Genomic DNA, 17,312 nt, shown 5'->3' on the forward strand with positions numbered 1-17,312 from the left:
GGGATAAGTGGGAATTAGAAGTGAGCTCAAACTTCATTATTCGTGTGATCTACATAAGCCTCTCCTTTGAATGGTGGAGCACAGGACCATTTTGGTTCACTAGGAACGAATGTCAGTTCAGAGACATATTCAAAAATCTCACAAAATTCTGATTATTTCCCCTTCCCCACTGTAGTCACCATAGTAATTGGTTGCAGGTTTTTTGGGAGAAGACTAGAAGGAATATTTACAGTATAAATTTTTGTCTGTGTAGCAAGGTCCTTCCTCAGGCAGACCTGGCTTCCTTTTACTCAAGAGGCTCTAGATCTGTCTACTGGTTCAAGTTTGGGAATGGATCGAGAGGCTGCATCTTTCTATTTTATAACCTTGTTGCTTATCCAGAACAAGTAGGACTTGGTAGGTTTCCAACTATTTCTCTCTTAGAGATACCATGATCAAACATCAACAATCTCTGCAGGTCAGAGTATTCTGATTTTAAATTTTGTTTTGCTGCCCATTGTGGTACCCACACTCACTTCATCTCTGGTTAAGTGCTATCACTCACCCCCTGGATACTATCAGCCCCATTCAGTTCAGTAACCCCATTTCTTGGATGACAGCATTACCTGTTGCCATTCTCATCTGCAGAGAATAGCTACTACAGAGATCTTCAAGAATGCTAGCCATCCTCTCATCCAGGGTATCTCTCAAAACCTTGCTGAAAGCAGTGCCCTCTGGATCCTACCAGGTGATATAGTTAGAGGTGGGGAGCAGATCTTATATATAAATCCACTTCAGCATTCCTATCTGTCCAAGTCTTTGGATAGCTTTCTCTATACCAAAGACATTATAGGATCTCAGTATCATGTAGTGTAAGTGAGCTTTGGGACCAGGTTTCAGTCAGCTAAACAAACAAACTATTAGAGCCATTTTCAGCCACTTGAGCTAACACAGAAAATCTAGAATCTCTATTTAGTGCACCTATATCAATAAATTTGATCTGATGTAATATTATATTCCTTATAACCTAACCCAGTACCCTCAGAATTCATGTCTATATAAATTAGAAAAATCTTGCATTTCTTTTGATATAAATAGTACTTCTTTCTAGATCACACTTTGTACATCACCTGCTAAATTCTGCTGGGAGTTGAGTCTGGTAGTAGATTTAGAAGCAATAGAAGTGGTAGTGCAAGGTCCTTAGGAAGAGCAGAAATTCTTTGCAAGAAACTACCTCAGGTGAGGCTCTTAGTGATTCTTCAGGCAAAGAGAAACTAACCTTATTCAATAGGGGTAGAAAGGCTATTTCAATTAGCAAGGAACACTGCAAAACAAGGTCCAGAGCTTCATCAGAATCCACATAAGTCCCCATCCAAATTTTCAGGCCCTTACTCTCCCAGTCAATGCCCTAACTATAAGAGGAGAGACTCTGTAAGGTTGAGAATCTAATTTGCATTGTAATACAGCCACCCTCAGGATTAGACTTGGGTTTAGTTTTCAGAAATCTCATCTCTGGAGCTGTAGGAGATAAAAGTTTCTCCTTTCACAGTGTAGTTAAAGAAGTTTTCTAATTCTTCATCTAATCCTTGAGTTTGGAATTTAAAGTCTCAATTTACCTACTTTTTCTCTCCAGAAATGCAAATTCTGGGGCCCACCCCACACTACAGACTCAGGGTGTGGGTTCCAGCAGTCTGTATTTTAATAGGTGCTCTAGGTAATTCTTATGTGCCCTCAACTTTGAGAACCAATGATGTAGAACAACACCTTCAAAATTATCAGAGAAAATTACTTTCAACTGAGAATTCTAAACCAATACAGTTACTATGGTCAGAATAATGACTTATTCTAACAACAGGGACTTAAAATTTAAGTCTCCTGTGTTCTTCCTTCAAAAGCAACTGGACAAACTGTTCTTGGAAATGGAAGCTTTGGAGTAAAAGGTAAAGCGCCTAGGAAATATGGAAGCCAAGAATCCAAGTCAGAAGGGAGGATTTCCTGGATGGTAGTAATGAGATGCCCCTGGATCTTGGTAACAGATCCAGGAAGTAAACACTCTAGGGAGAGACAGGAGAATAAAAGGTGTGACTCCAAGATAAAAATGTAGATAAATTTGACTTTTCAGAATATTATACTTGTAGATATAAAAATCTATCTCATGGAGCAAATGAAAAAATATTGATAGTTATTTTTAAAAATTGAAAAGGTAAATTATTAATTCTAGGAAATCCAAAATTTATACAAGAAAGAAAATATTCTATTGGCTTATCAGCACATATACTATTTATATAAATACATTAATGTTAACATTAACTTCTACTATAATTCAAAATTTTCAAGTAAAGGTTTTGGTAGTATGAAAAGAAGAGAGAGAAGGTGGAGGTGCTGTGACAGCTCCCCCTATTCTTATACGAAATCAGGAGTTAATATATTGATAAATCAAAAAGTAGTAATTTCTTCATGTTATTTAGATATATAAAGAATAAGTACTTGAAAAAGAGCCTTTAAAATAAATATGGCAACCTCAGAAAACAAGAATGGAAGGGTGAAGGGTGGTACAGGATTTGACTGTCATTTTAAAATTCATTTGATTATTTTAAAATTATATGCATGTATCATATAAATAAAGATTAAAATGAATAAGGAATAAATTCTTTGATCTCACAAAACATAATGGAAATGAATTTAATTTACTTAATATTTACTTTTTGTATGCAAAGCATAGTAGTCATAGAGGACAATAGAGTAATTAATCCCTGCCTTCTAGGTGAATATAATCATTTCTGAGAATAAAACAAGTATCTAAAGCACTATGGTAGCAGATAAAAATAAAGGACAAAGACTAAGAGAATAAATACTGCAGCCTCCACTGCCCATCCCAGCCATTGACACCCGAGTAATTGTAATATTCTGGCATACTCCAAACATAAAACACTTACATCATTAACCTAATTAATCCAATGTTATTTCTGTAGATGCTATAAGAAGAGAGAAAAAAACATGACACCAATTACTTCTGCCATATGTGAGCTTTACATGTACACATGTGGAGTGTGTATATACATATATATACACACACACATATATATATACTTCAGGTCACAGTGGTATTTTATGAGAAGTCCTGAGAGGAGAGGATCTTCTTTTAACATAGTTACTATGAGCATTCAAAAGTATTGCTGTGGTTATTATGCTTCTCAGTAAGAAGAGGAAGAAGGACAAAGAATACTTACATCCGGTGAGCCAGGAGTACAATGAATGAAAAGCATGGTACATATGCCAGAGCAAAGGCATTATTAATATTAGGGGACATATGCATGCTATGTCCCCTAATATTATAAATTCTGGTTCTTTTCTGTAATGTTTAACTACAAAATTGTCTTTGTTTAATTCCTCTGTAGATTCTTTATATAATAGGGAAATTGAGCATTTGTATTTAATAGGTACCAAAAAGCTGAGTAGAAGATCTGTGTGCACACGTTATGCTTGATGGTAGGCTGGGTGACTGGGCACTAAGTTGGCCTTTTTCTTGGGTGCCATCAAACATTAATATCTAGAATTTTTCCTCTAGGGCTTTTCAGTTACTGCAAAAGACAATGCCTTCAGTCGTACGTGGGTAGCAAGCATATGCCTGACTGCCGGCAGTCTGGAAACATGGTGGAGGAAGGGACTAGGTTTTCATGTTGAATATGCAGATATTCATTCACTCAATCCCCCTGTGTTCAACCTCGTGCTGATACTCTCAAGTTCGGTACTTATCAGGTTTAGTTGTGCCAGACTTGGGCTATTGGAATGGCTGTGTGTGCTTTCATGTGATTACTCTGAGGAGAGAAGACCCGGGCATGGAGTGGGCTTCCAGAGCCTCTGTATATAGTTTTTCAGTCAGTTTTGCAGTTGTCAGTCTGACCCACATTTTCTGTAATAACTGGTACTTCCCAATCCAAAGCTTCTCTGGGATCTACAGGGCGTGTAAATTTCTTCTAAGCATATTTCCCTGGAAGTATTGAGGACAGAGTTCTCTTTTCTGGTATGTTCAGTTAGTTATCATACCACCATCTGCATTTTGCTTTTATTGCTATCTGTTGGTGTATCTTTCATTCATATCTCTTGTCCTTTTGGGTTGTACATTTTGTTTAAAAAAAATCCCTTTATTGTCATTTCAGTGTGTCTTTGAGATGCAGGGTCTATGGTCAGTCTGCCCAGTTTAAGCAGAAATCCAGGAACCATTTGTTCATTGATATCTCTCTGGTGCCTGGCACATACTACATTCCTGAATAAATATAAATATTTGATGAATGAATAATTGAACAAATTGAGTTAGAAGGTTTTATAGTAATGGGAAGTTTTGATGGCAGAAAATATTACATATATATATAATATCTATCTATATAATATATATATAATATATGTATGTATCGACCTAAAAACCACCCCTTAAATGCAGTTTTTGCTTTGGCTCTATTCCATTTTTTGTTTTTGTTTCTCACCTTGTTCAAGGAAACTAAGTATTTTAAAGTGTCTCCATCAACAAAATGAAAAGGCAACCTACTGAAGAAAGAAACTATTTATAAATCATGTATCTGATAAAGGGGTTATCATTCAAATATATGGAGAACTCATACAACGCAGTAGGAAAACAAACAAACAATCCAATTAAAAATGGGCAGAGGATCTAAAAAGACATTTTTCTAGAGAGGACATATAGATGGCCAACAGGTACATGAAGAGATGCTCAACATCACTGATCATCAGGGAAATACAAATCAAAACTACAATGAAATATCACCTCACACCTGTTACAATGGTGTTATCAAAAAGACAAGAAATAGGGAGGTAGTTGAGGTAGAAGAGGTGAAATATGTGGTGACAGAAAGAAATCTAACTATGGGCAGGGAACACATAATGCAATGTATATATATGCCTTACTATTGAATTGTACGCCTGAAACTTATTGGATTTTGTTAACCGATGTCACCATAAACAAAAAAAAAGAGAAGAAATAGGTATTGGTGATTATGTAGAGAAAAGGGAATGCTTATGCAGTATTGCTGAGCCACTATGGAAAACAGTATGAAGTTTCTTCAAAAAATTAAAGAGAGAACTACAGTATGATCTACCAATTTCACTTCTGAATATTTATCCAAAAAAAAAAAATGACAAAAATAACTTGAAAAGATATCTGCACCCCCATATTCATTGCAGCATTATTCACAATAACCAATATATGGAGACAGCCTAAGTGTCCATCGATCGATAAATGGATAAAGAAAATATGGTATATGTATGTGGAATATTATTGAGCCATATAAAAAAAATGAGACCTTGCCATTTGCTACAACTTGGGTGGATATTATGCTAAGTGAAATAAATCAGACAGAGAAAGAAAAAAAAATACGCTCTCACTTATGTGTAGAATCTAAAATACAAAAAAAAATAATTAAGCTTATAGATTCAGAGAATAGAGGTGGAGAGAAATGGTATGGGCAGAATGGGTCAAGGTGGGTAAAAAGGGTACAGACTTTCATTTATAAAATTATTAAGCCATGGGGTTGTAATATACAGCATAGTCACTATAGTTTATAATATTGTGTTGCATACTTGAAAGTTGCTGAGAGAGTAGATCTTAAAAGTTCTCATAATAAAAAAATTCGCTCTATATGGTTACAGATATTAACTAGACTTATTGTGGTGATCATTTCACAGTGTATACAAATATCTAATCATTACATTGTATGGTGATATTTGGATTTCTGGAAAGAAACACAAAGAAATTAGAAAGCCAAGAAACTGTTTTGGACCTTCATAGAAAATAACCTAGTACCTATTTATACAGGTGTTAGTACAAAAGTATTAAATAGGAAACTGAGTTCAGGGATTTTTGTCAGCTGGACTATATTAAAGTTAAAATGGAATATGAACCAGTATCTGAATGCTATTAAAAAAATATCAGCACTCTTAGGAGAACCACATAATAAAATGTGTATTAACAGTGGCTATGGAAAGGCCATGCTGTTACTAGAAATTTAAAAGAAAATTTCAAAATAATGTTCTAACTTTTGACTTTGAAGCAGTTATCCATTTTGATTTTTTTTCACTTTCACTTCATTTTTGAATGTCATGAAATTTCCATCACGGTTGACTAAAAATAACAGAACAACACTATTTTAGTGCTGACAAGGTTAGAGACGTAAATATTTTTAAAGGGTTAAAAAAAAACTAACCTATCCTTCATGATGAAGGTAAGAAGTCAAGTGTTATTTACAAAGCTCATTTCTCATTCACTTTTGTGTTTGGGGCTTGTTTTCAGGAGAAAGGACTCCCGTGGAAGATGGAACTCGTCTGTTTTCCAGAGTGTGTTTCCAAGCCCATCAATGAAATATGATACTGCTGCTCTGTGTTGATATGCTTGAAGAACACCTACTTATTTGCTGGCACCTTCCATCCTACGGAAAGCATGGTCTTCTCCGCGGTGTTGACTGCGTCCCATACGGGGGCCACCAACACAACGTTCGTAGTCTATGAAAACACGTACATGAATATCACGGTCCCTCCGCCGTTGCAGCATCCGGGAGTTGCTCTGCTGCTTAGATACAGTTTTGAAACCATGGCTCCCACTGGCATGAGCCCCATGACAGTGAATAGCACAGCTGTACCCCCGACACCAGCAGTTTATAAGAGCCTAAACTTGCCTCTCCAGATCATCCTTTCTGCTATAATGATATTTATTCTGTTTGTGTCTTTTCTTGGGAACTTGGTGGTTTGCCTCATGGTTTACCAAAAAGCTGCCATGCGATCTGCCATTAACATCCTCCTTGCCAGCCTGGCGTTTGCAGACATGTTGCTTGCAGTGCTGAACATGCCCTTTGCCTTGGTAACTATTCTTACTACCAGGTGGATTTTTGGGAAGTTCTTCTGTAGGGTATCTGCCATGTTTTTCTGGTTGTTTGTGATAGAGGGAGTAGCCATCCTGCTCATCATTAGCATCGATAGGTTCCTTATTATAGTCCAGAGGCAGGATAAGCTGAATCCATACAGAGCTAAGATTCTGATAGCAGTTTCTTGGGCGACTTCCTTTTGTGTTGCTTTTCCTTTGGCTGTAGGGAACCCAGACCTACAGATACCTTCCCGAGCCCCCCAGTGTGTGTTTGGGTACACAACTCATCCGGGTTACCAAGCGTATGTGATTTTGATTTCTCTCATTTCTTTCTTCATACCCTTCCTGGTGATACTGTATTCATTTATGGGCATACTTAACACCCTTCGGCACAACGCCTTGAGGATCCATAGCTACCCTGAGGGTATATGCCTCAGCCAGGCCAGCAAACTGGGTCTCATGAGTCTACAGAGACCCTTCCAGATGAGCATTGACATGGGCTTTAAAACGCGTGCCTTCACCACCATTTTGATTCTCTTTGCTGTCTTCATTGTCTGTTGGGCCCCATTCACCACTTATAGCCTTGTGGCAACATTCAGTAAGCACTTTTACTATAAGCACAACTTTTTTGAGATTAGCACCTGGCTACTTTGGCTCTGCTACCTCAAGTCTGCGTTGAACCCACTGATTTACTACTGGAGGATTAAGAAATTCCATGACGCCTGCCTAGACATGATGCCCAAGTCCTTCAAGTTTTTGCCACGGATCCCTGGTCACACAAGGCGACGGATACGACCCAGTGCTGTCTATGTGTGTGGGGAACATCGGACGGTGGTGTGAAAATTGGAACTGCCTGACATTTTGGATGATGGTTGTTCTTTATCTGACTTTGAATTTTTTTCTTTCACATGGTTTCTCTACTTATACTTTATTATTTTTTAAATATAGGATTTGTTTGTTATGTGTGTGTGTACAGTATAAAGGGAGAATAGTGACTAGTTATAACTCTGTTACCAAGGATACACAATAGGGAAGTGATCACAGATGTTAACCTCCAGAGTTCAAGAGAAATCCTAGATTTAGGATGAGGAGATGCTTTTTTCTTTCTTTGATTAATTTTGTTTTTGAAGTAGGAATCAGGATTGTGTTATACTGAGCCTGCAGCTACACTGAAATGTAGGCGTTCTGTATGCTGCTAAGGTATGCTTAGTTGAGTTTATTAATTTTTTTTTTTTCTGGAAGACACTGCTGCTTTTTGCCATCGCGTTGGAGCCAAAAACCACATACATCTCAGTAGATAAATATTTACTTTTATTTAAAAAAATACAACCCGAGGGGGTTAGTGACATTTTAAAGGTCATTAATATTTACTTTGGTGCACTTTAAGAAACAATGAACTAAATCATGTTTTTCAGAATTGTTTTTATAGAAGACATGTTGTGCTTTAGGAATTGCGTTATTTCTAGGAAGATAGTGTTTTTAAAATGTTTTATCTGCATGTACAGTTTTAAAGGAGAGAACATAAAAGTATAGAACTTTTTCTAAGCACAATTGCAATTCTTTAGAGCAATAGGGCGAAGTCGAGGCGACAGAGCACCCTTCAAATTTAAATGGGATTCAGTTAAGAGGGCGGCCAGTGCAGGCTGTGGTGATTCCTTTTACTCAAGGGTTATCACTGAGCCCAGCGGCGAGAAAGGCCTACCATTTATTGAACACCTACCATTTGCCAGGCACTGTGCATCATTTTATTCTCACAGCTTCCTGTGGGGTAGGTATTATTTCTTCTTTTTTACAAATAAAGAAAGCAAGTCTCAGAGAGACTAAAATCCTGCCCACGGTTAGTGATAGAGCTGGGATCTCAAAAATCTTTGGAGACTGTGCTGTTTCACTGTGCCACACAGATACATCATTCAGGTTTAGATGTTTCATAGTCAAGAGGAAACTTTGCATATCCTTTAATGTTTTTAGACTAAAATCTTTTAAAAATTGCATCATTTTTTAATTACTAAAAGAAATGTGAAACCATTACAGAAAATCTGGAAAATATAAAAATAAAATCATTCGCAACTGCCCTTTTAAAGTGGAGCTTTAAAATCTTAGATAAATAAGGCTATGAGGAAATAAGGCTATGAGGTGATTTTTTTGGATTACAAAATGAATGACTGATAATTATGGAGAAGTTAAATACAGCTGTCTGTAGCCCTCAGCCTTGAAGGTTCGCAGGTTTCTAGTTGTCTAGCCATTTCTAAATGTTGTAAGGCAGAACAATGTTGTTGCCCAGTGCTTGCCCATAGCAGAGCTGGAGGTTGTGTATGTGCTCAGGGACGAGTTTCCAACAAAGAAGCAGAGGTAAGCCCTGGGTGGAGTGTAGAACAAGTCGTAACAGGGCATGTCTGAGGTTTCAAATTATGTTTCTCTTGCAGATGATCTGCCCCGCTAGGTGCATCCAGACCCTTTGGTCCACTTCTCTCTGTAACTACTGATACACTTTATAAAACAGCCAACAGGGATGGGGCTGCAGGCTAAGGCCATAAAGGCTCAAAGTAGAGCCTCTTGGCTACATCATGGGCTTTAGAAATAGGTATATTAACCATAAACAGTTTTGGACTTATAGCATTTTTTTCAGAATTTTAGTGCTTTGTGAACCAGTGGGGAAAATAAGACTGTTTCTTCAGTGGTACAACCAGAGAGTTGGATTAGATACACGTAAGATCTGGCCCAACTCTGATGTGCTTTCCTTAATGTGAGAGTGGAGATTTTCGAAGAGCCCAGCTGACGTCAGCCTTACTCCTTGGTCTCTAGTATTACCTCTTTAGGTTTTATTTCCTTAGCTATTTCCTAACACGGAGTGTCTGAAGAGCATGGGACACAGTATCAGGAATTAGGACTTTAGAAGGTTGACGGCATCACAGAAGACCTGGAAATTCTGCTCTTAAGGCAGTTGTAATGGTGTTACAACTCATTTTTCAGTTAAAGGACTTATTTGGGACTCAAGCATATTATTTCACATGTGGTTTTGGGATCATTTTCTGATGATAGTCACCTACCTCTTTGGTTTCTAGTTCATGTTATTCACAAGTAAAATTGTTGTGTCCATAGATATCATAGAGAACATAAACAATATAGTAGATGCTAGTAACGCACGGAAGTGTATCATGCTTTCCATTTTCAATATAAACTGAATTTCAAGCAGATATTAATACGTATATTTGGAAGCAGACTTTCTCTAAGGAAAGTCTCTAAGCATGCTCTGTATTCATCTTACATATTGGCAAGAGTCTTGAAACTCCTTTTTGATTGGAGTTGAAACTGAGCTTTGTTATCTTTGTCCTTTTTTTATGAGCGACCCTTAGGTACTTTTTCGCTGCTCTGTAGGCAGTGCATCATTTGGTGAGGGCTCTGGAGTGCCTGCTGAGATGCTCGGTGCGTGTGAAGAAAAAGAAGAAAGGGACCTTTGTGTGAATTCAGCAACACCGAACAGCAGTTCTCTTTACACTGGATAATCTTGATTAGATGACAGTTTACAAATCATTTTGAACATTTTTTATTACATAGACAATTTGAAAGCTCTTTTTAAAAAAGTACTATGGGCTACCTTTGAAAAATTTAGGTGCAGACTTATTCGTTGCCTATTTCCCTATATTTTCTTGAGGGAAAAAAAGTACCACTACTTACTATCACTGCTGACTGACATAATCAGAAATGTTTTTATTTTTGTTGTTTTTCTGGCTAATAAGTATGAAGCATGAAAGAGATAGTGAAATCTTTGTGGTTAAAAGAAAGAGTCAAAAGAAATCCCCAATAGTCTGGAGTAGCGATATTCAAACTTTAATAGGAATATGTTTCTAAGTATTTCCAGGGGGGCGCTTCTTAACAATGCAGATGCCCAGGGCCCCCAGAGAATCTGGGGTTGGGCTCAGGAATGCACACTTTTAGTTTTGTGGAGCACTCTGCCTGATGCAGGTGAGCCCTGGGGCACACTTGAAAAACACTCCTGTTGAAAATATACCCATTTCGATATTGTCTGTTTTATCCAAAAATGTTTGTTTTGTGTTGGAATCCATTATCTCTTAGTGCATGGATAATCCACATCCAGAGGAAAATCTATGTATCATTGTGCCTGATTTGCTGCCACGTGTGTTAGTGCTGGATCTTGCCAGTGTTAGCTTTACCTTCTTTCAACTGGCAAAATTCTGATAAACTATCTCATTTCACAGTAGAGCAAAAAGAGTGACTTAATATTTGAAAGTCATGGCTTTCTGGAGTCTAATTCCTCTAACGTCTTCTTTTCTCCTAGAGAGATATCTTTATCGTATGTAAACTCCTGAAGAGTATGAGGGGAATGTAAAGATTCGTCTAACACCTGTTGCTCTGCTTATGCCAGTTGTGTTCAGTGGAAGCATGAAGAAAATAAAACGACCCTTTTAATCCATGTATTTTGGTTGTTAACAAAATTATTTAATTTTTTCTTGATCTTTGCTTTTGTTTACGTGAAATGTTTATGTATATATCATAGAAAATTTTTTCACTTGCTTGACATTTTATTCTGCCATGATTTTTCAGTTTAAGTTTAAAGGACTGCTTAATTCAAATTCATTTTCTCAACCATGGTCCTGCTAAATTGCCTTCATTGAAAACTCAGTTTTATAATAAAAATATAAAAGCACATGTTTGTTATTACAAGAAATGGTAATACATTTACTATATATTGGTACTAGTACTTTGTAATTAAAATTAATTTATTTTACAATAGTACCTGACCTGTATGGGAAAAGAAACTACTTTGAATTTTGGATTGTTAATATTCAGAAATCAAAAAGTGTGGTTATTTGTGTATATTCTTCTTAGAACCAGGAAAAATACTCCCAGTAACAAAATAAATAAATATTTAACATTTCTAAAATTGGAATTTAGTTTAAAGGACTACTTCATCTTATTTTTAAAAAATTTGTCATGAATAATACTTTCTGTTAAATTAAAATCTGAGTTTAGTTTCAAACCCTGCTTTTTTGGGGGTTCTTATTTTCAAATGAGCTCTCAAAGCCTATGTGTGTGTAACTGTATTCTAGTTTTAGAAGTTCTCAGGGTAATTAAGGATGAAATGAAACTTGGCAAGAGATCATTAGTATTTAGAAACAGTTTTAAGAAATTCTGTCTAGAATAGTTATGAAAATTTTACTACTGAGTCATTTAAAATTAGATTGTCACTTGGCAAAGCAATGACAGCGTCTGCTCCTATTTTGACAAAATGACTTCATACTGTGCTTCTATTTCTAAAATCCAGTGCCAATCTAAATCCACTTTTAAATCCATAGGAAATATTTATTTGTATATAAGAGTTTCAGTTTTTTTTGTCAATTAGACATAGGGTTTTATTTTCTTTTTCACTCATATGCAATAGCTGAATATATTTCTTCTTTTTTAAGCTATAAAAGAAGGTTGTCATTGAATCTACATTTGACAGTTCTTTCTGAAATGGAAAGGTAAGAAAGATATAGCAAAATAGAGGAACATGTTGAACTAAAAGCATTTTCACATCTATCATGAAAATAATGAACTACACTCCTTCATAATAAAAAGAACCTTTAGGAGCAGTTTCTACCTTAAATCTCAAGATGCAGTCAGATTAATGCAAAAAGAAAAAAGAAAAATTTCCTGGCTATATCAGTGTTTAATCAGAGAAGCAGAACCAGTAGAAGATATTTATTAAGAGATTTATTGCAAGATTTAGCTTACACGATTGTGGGGCCAGCTAGGCAAATCTGAAACACAAAGGGCAGGACATCAGGTAGAGCAGGCTGGAAATCGCAGTACAATCTTAAACTGCTGTCCATGGATGGAATTTCTTCTTCCTCAAAGAAGCCTCAGTTTTGCTTTTAAGGCCTTTCAATTGGTTGAATCAGGCCTACCCAGATTATCTAGGATAATGTCCCTGAATGTGAACTGATTATGGACTTTAATCATATCTATGAAATGTCCTCACAACAACACTTAGATCACAATGATGATATCCAAATTTAATATATAATAAAATTCTTCTATGATGCTGTAGAGATAGTCCAAAAAATTCAATAAGAAAATAAAACAACCTTTATAATCTATGTGTTTCAGTTGCTAACGATTTTTTTTCTCATCATATAAATCTGTGTCGAGGTTAATAAAATGCCTAAGATAAGTTTGTTGCAGAGAACAGGATACACATTCTGATTACATTATATTCAGATTCATGTAGTCACAGGGCACAATATTTATCCTTGGTTTTCTCTGTATCCATTTTGAAATGTCTCAAAAGAATAATAATTGATCAGATGATGCCTTTTAAGGAATTTGAAAGCATTTATAGTCTTAACATGATTAACTCTCAGCATAAAAGCATGCAAATTTTTATAATAGTAATGATGGGTGCCATTTTTAAGCCACTTGTTGTAGTCAAAATATACTTATTCACAGTGTTTTCTCCTCTTTCCAACTGAGGAATCTATGTTCCCAAGAGACTAAGTAACTTTTTCAGGCATAGCTTGGATTCAAACCTAGGCCTAATGCCAAAGTTCATATTTTTCTAGGTGATCTTGCTCCTATTATCTATCCTCTGACAACTGACCTGAGTCGCTAGTCAGAAGAGCTTACTAAGCATCATACTGGGTGATGATGAGTCTCCATGCATTATATAATAAATAATAATAGCAGCAAAACCTATACACAAAACATGTCAGTTTGTTCTTAGTTTCAAGTCATTAACTATATTTGGCCAAGTCAAGAAACAGGCTGTCAAGCCCCTGGGAGCCTTGGGCACACCATCTCTGATATCATAGAATTTGCCGACTATAGCTGGAATTTTAAGGACATTTCAACATCCAGGAGCTTACTTTAAACTGCATAGATCCCAGAACCCCTTTTGGAAAGGTCATCACCCTATTGCATAATTGTGGTTCAATTATATAATGATTTGTCTGAATTATTGGGCTTTATCTATAATAGCCAAGACCACTTGGGAGAAGAGGTCAAGGTGATGAAGTCAGAAGCCCCAGAGCCCTTATGTCAGCTTCGATACTCCTGCTGTATCACCAGAACTCATTCAGCCTGACATAAAATGGCAGTGTTTAAAGATACCCATTAACTTATGATTGGTAAAGTAATTAGAATTGCTTAATCAATTGAATATACAAAAGAAACCAAAAGCTGTACCAAAAAACTCTGTTACTGTAATTTATTATATAGTTTCGAAAATGATGGAAAAATAGTTTTAATTCTATAATTTATCTTACCATCTGTTCTGTGACAGTACCTCTGTTAGAGGTTTTCAAAAACATTATACACTAATAGGCAGATGAACAAACAGTTTTAGAGCAATTAAATGACTTGCTCAAATTCTTGCAGCGATGAGAAGGTAGAGCTGGGATTCAAACACAGCTTGACAGCTCCCAACTTTAGATCTCTTTCCATTTTACTTCAAGTCAGTGAGATTTTACTGTCAGAAAATGATCTGGAAAGTATCTCACAGAGAGTAGTGGTTCTCAAAAGTCTGGAAATAGATACCTAATAGGTACATTTTTATGAATAGAATAGAATGTTTACATTTTTAAGGAAATAATTTTTTTTTTAGTTCCTCCCCCAAGCTCAACCACTAAAAAACAGCCGAACTTATGGGCAAAGGACTATGTATGGCAGGTCAATGTGACAAGGCCAGGAATTGCTGTTTCCCAGTGTGTGGGAAGCATTGTAATCTGACAGAGATGTGATGACAGCTCCCCCTTACCCACCCCCCCAAAAAAACCCCACATCGGCTAGGTCTTGATTTCTAGCCCCATTTTTCCCCCAAGTTCACATTTTTCTGTGCTTGTAATTTATTGGTTCCCCAGCACCTGCTAGATTTTTGAGAGTAGTGGTTCTCAAAAGTCTGGAAATGGACTTTTGATGATAGAATCTTGGTGATAAAAATCATAATGGACTTACCCAAACCAAGTAGGTTCTAAGTGGCAAGATCTGAGGCCAGTTCCCAGATCTTTAGTCTCCAAGTCCAGTGACCTGCCTATTATACAAACCAGTTTCTTTGATTTGTGGGAGAAGGTAATGTGGGGGTTTTCTGACACTGCATCAGGGCCAGTTTGGGGGACAAGTGTATAGAGTGGATAGGGCTACTAAATTTTTATTTTCTAAACCTGGCAACCCTAAGAATGATGCATGTATGTACATAATTTTTTGACCCTGTGAGGTACAAATTGTGTTATAGAGGAGGTTCTCTGTTTCTCTTATTTATAAAGCTGATCTGTGACTATATTTTGTGATCTTGACTAACTATACTGGGGTTCAGGCTTCAAAGGGTAAAGGGAGGAGATAGCTCATGGTATACCTGGAGGAGCACAAATACTGATAGACTGATAACAGCAAATAAAAGGTATGTTTCTTTAACTTTTTTGTTAATCTCAGTTTGTTTATAAATGAATTATGATGGTGATATGGACAAAATGGCATCAAGGAGGTTTTGAATGGGAAAAGTTTTAAATTGCTAGAATTTGACATCTATATGTTGAATGTCATTGGAACACTTGCAACAGAAATTCAGAGTTTAAATCACTTTCATTATAATTTTGGCAGGACTGGGAACACATTTTTTTTCAGCTGTTCTTCCCGATGGGAGCTATAAATAGCTTTGGGGAAGTATATAATTATCTCAAAGTAAAAGCTAAAGATAAAAAGCTGCTTGAGATTTTAAGAGAACATTTAATAGTTATTATTATGTAACATTTATTAAGTATGCTCACTGTGCTCATTGTCTTTCCCAGGAAGAAACTTGAAATAAAAAGTCAATCTAAGATGTCACATATATAAATAGACTAAAAGATGTATTAATATGATGCCAGAACAAAGGGTTGGTTCAATAAAAAGGCAATTTAGGAGAACAAAAAAAGACAGGCAAATCAGTGTAGTATCATATATAAATGAAGAAAACTTGTATTTAGTAACAATTTTTTAAAATACAGTTTAAAATAAAGAGAGATAATTGATTAAAACCTGTAACATGGTGTATGCATGGTTTTGGCAGCTAGCTCAGACTTTTACATATAAAAGTTTACTTCGTTCAGTGAATAAATAATAAGTTTTAAATATTAAGTACAGATTTATTGTTGGCTGAAGCAAGGTGTTATGAATAATTATTTCATTCATCAGCTCCTGGCTGACTGTTACTGTGTTTAAAGCTTGTAGAAATTCACAAATAAATAATCATATGCATGGCAGTCATCATTTATTTGATGCCTGCTAGATGATGCAAGTACTGTATCTATATAAATATATAATCTCTAATTCTGATAACTCTAGGAGGTGAATGTTACTCTATTTTACAAATCCTCCAAGGCTCCAAGTGGTTAATTGAATTTTAAGAAGCTGTGAGACTCATAAAGTGGGGATACAAGAATTAAAACCCACATCTGAATGGTCACTGAAACAGGCTTTTTTCACATTGTAGTATCATCTGTCAAACCTCTTATCTATGCTTTTCTGTTTCTTTCACCTTATTTTTCTTCCATTCATGAAGGATTTTCCTTTAGGATCTGATCGTCCTACTCAACCTAACTTGGACTTTATGATTCACCCTGTTGCCTCTGGTTCCGCCCTCAGCTTGTCCTCACCATTCCTATGGTCTCCTGGCCCCAGGCTTTGCTGATCTGTCTACATTATTCATCACATCTTCATCTTGGTATACATACTAGTTTCAGCATTGCTAAATACTTCTCAGCACTGATAATTTGCATAGATGCTGTCCCACAAGATAAAATATGAATATTCTCATCATTGCCTGAAGTCATGCATTTCTCATTTGCTGCAAGCGAGAAGCACAGGAAATGAACTGAAGATCCTTATTAAGCATTGTTGGCCCTTGTATCCTCAGACAACTTCGAAATATAGGCAGAAATACTTCAGGCCAGCTGGATACCCAGCTCCCGAAGGCCAAGGCAAATGGAAGACTTTCGAGATCTAGAACTAAATAAATGCTGGTATTTTGTATTGGGGTTCTACCTAGGAAGGTGTTCAGATGTGACTACTAGAAAGGCAGACAAGATTTTGGTAGTGGAGAGGGACTCAGGTTGATGAAGTTCCTACTCAGACCATTAACCCAAAGCTGGATACTGCTTTCTAGGAATGTTAACGTGGCCAAGAGATCATGGAATGCCTGGAGTCATGTGGCTCTTGTCTTGGAGTCCTAGAGTCTCAGAAGCTGTGCTTTATGGGAATTTGCCCCTTTCTGCAGTCCAGATGCTCATCTGGGTGCTTTCAATTCACTCCTACAGTGGAGCTGATAAACAGTGGTATTATGGAGTTAAAGAGTTAGGAATAACAACGGAGCAAAAACAGCACTTCCTTTTTTTTCTGGAAAAGGTTAAAATCTAGGCATGGTGAGGGCTTGGAAGTGGAGCATCCAGTGTCTGGCAGCAGCAGACCAAGGTTAAATTAAAAACAACAA

General features: G+C 36.5%; 1 protein-coding gene across 2 annotated transcripts in view; it reads left to right on the forward strand.

Moving 5' to 3' along the window:
* The window catches only part of GPR63 (G protein-coupled receptor 63), a 49,154-nt gene extending 37,395 nt beyond the window's left edge, over nt 1-11,759 (forward strand). For both annotated transcript variants that reach the window (XM_011360749.2, XM_023530956.1), the window contains exon 2: nt 6,284-11,759. In XM_011360749.2, coding sequence (XP_011359051.1) covers nt 6,431-7,690 — 1,260 coding nt within the window. In that variant the 5' untranslated portion in view covers nt 6,284-6,430 and the 3' untranslated portion in view covers nt 7,691-11,759. The remainder of the gene's footprint in view (nt 1-6,283) is intronic.
* Nucleotides 11,760-17,312: the final 5,553 nt, after the last annotated feature.

This window comes from Pteropus vampyrus, unplaced genomic scaffold (genome assembly GCF_000151845.1).
Source record: "Pteropus vampyrus isolate Shadow unplaced genomic scaffold, Pvam_2.0 Scaffold58, whole genome shotgun sequence".
NCBI classification, from domain to species: Eukaryota; Metazoa; Chordata; class Mammalia; order Chiroptera; family Pteropodidae; genus Pteropus; species Pteropus vampyrus.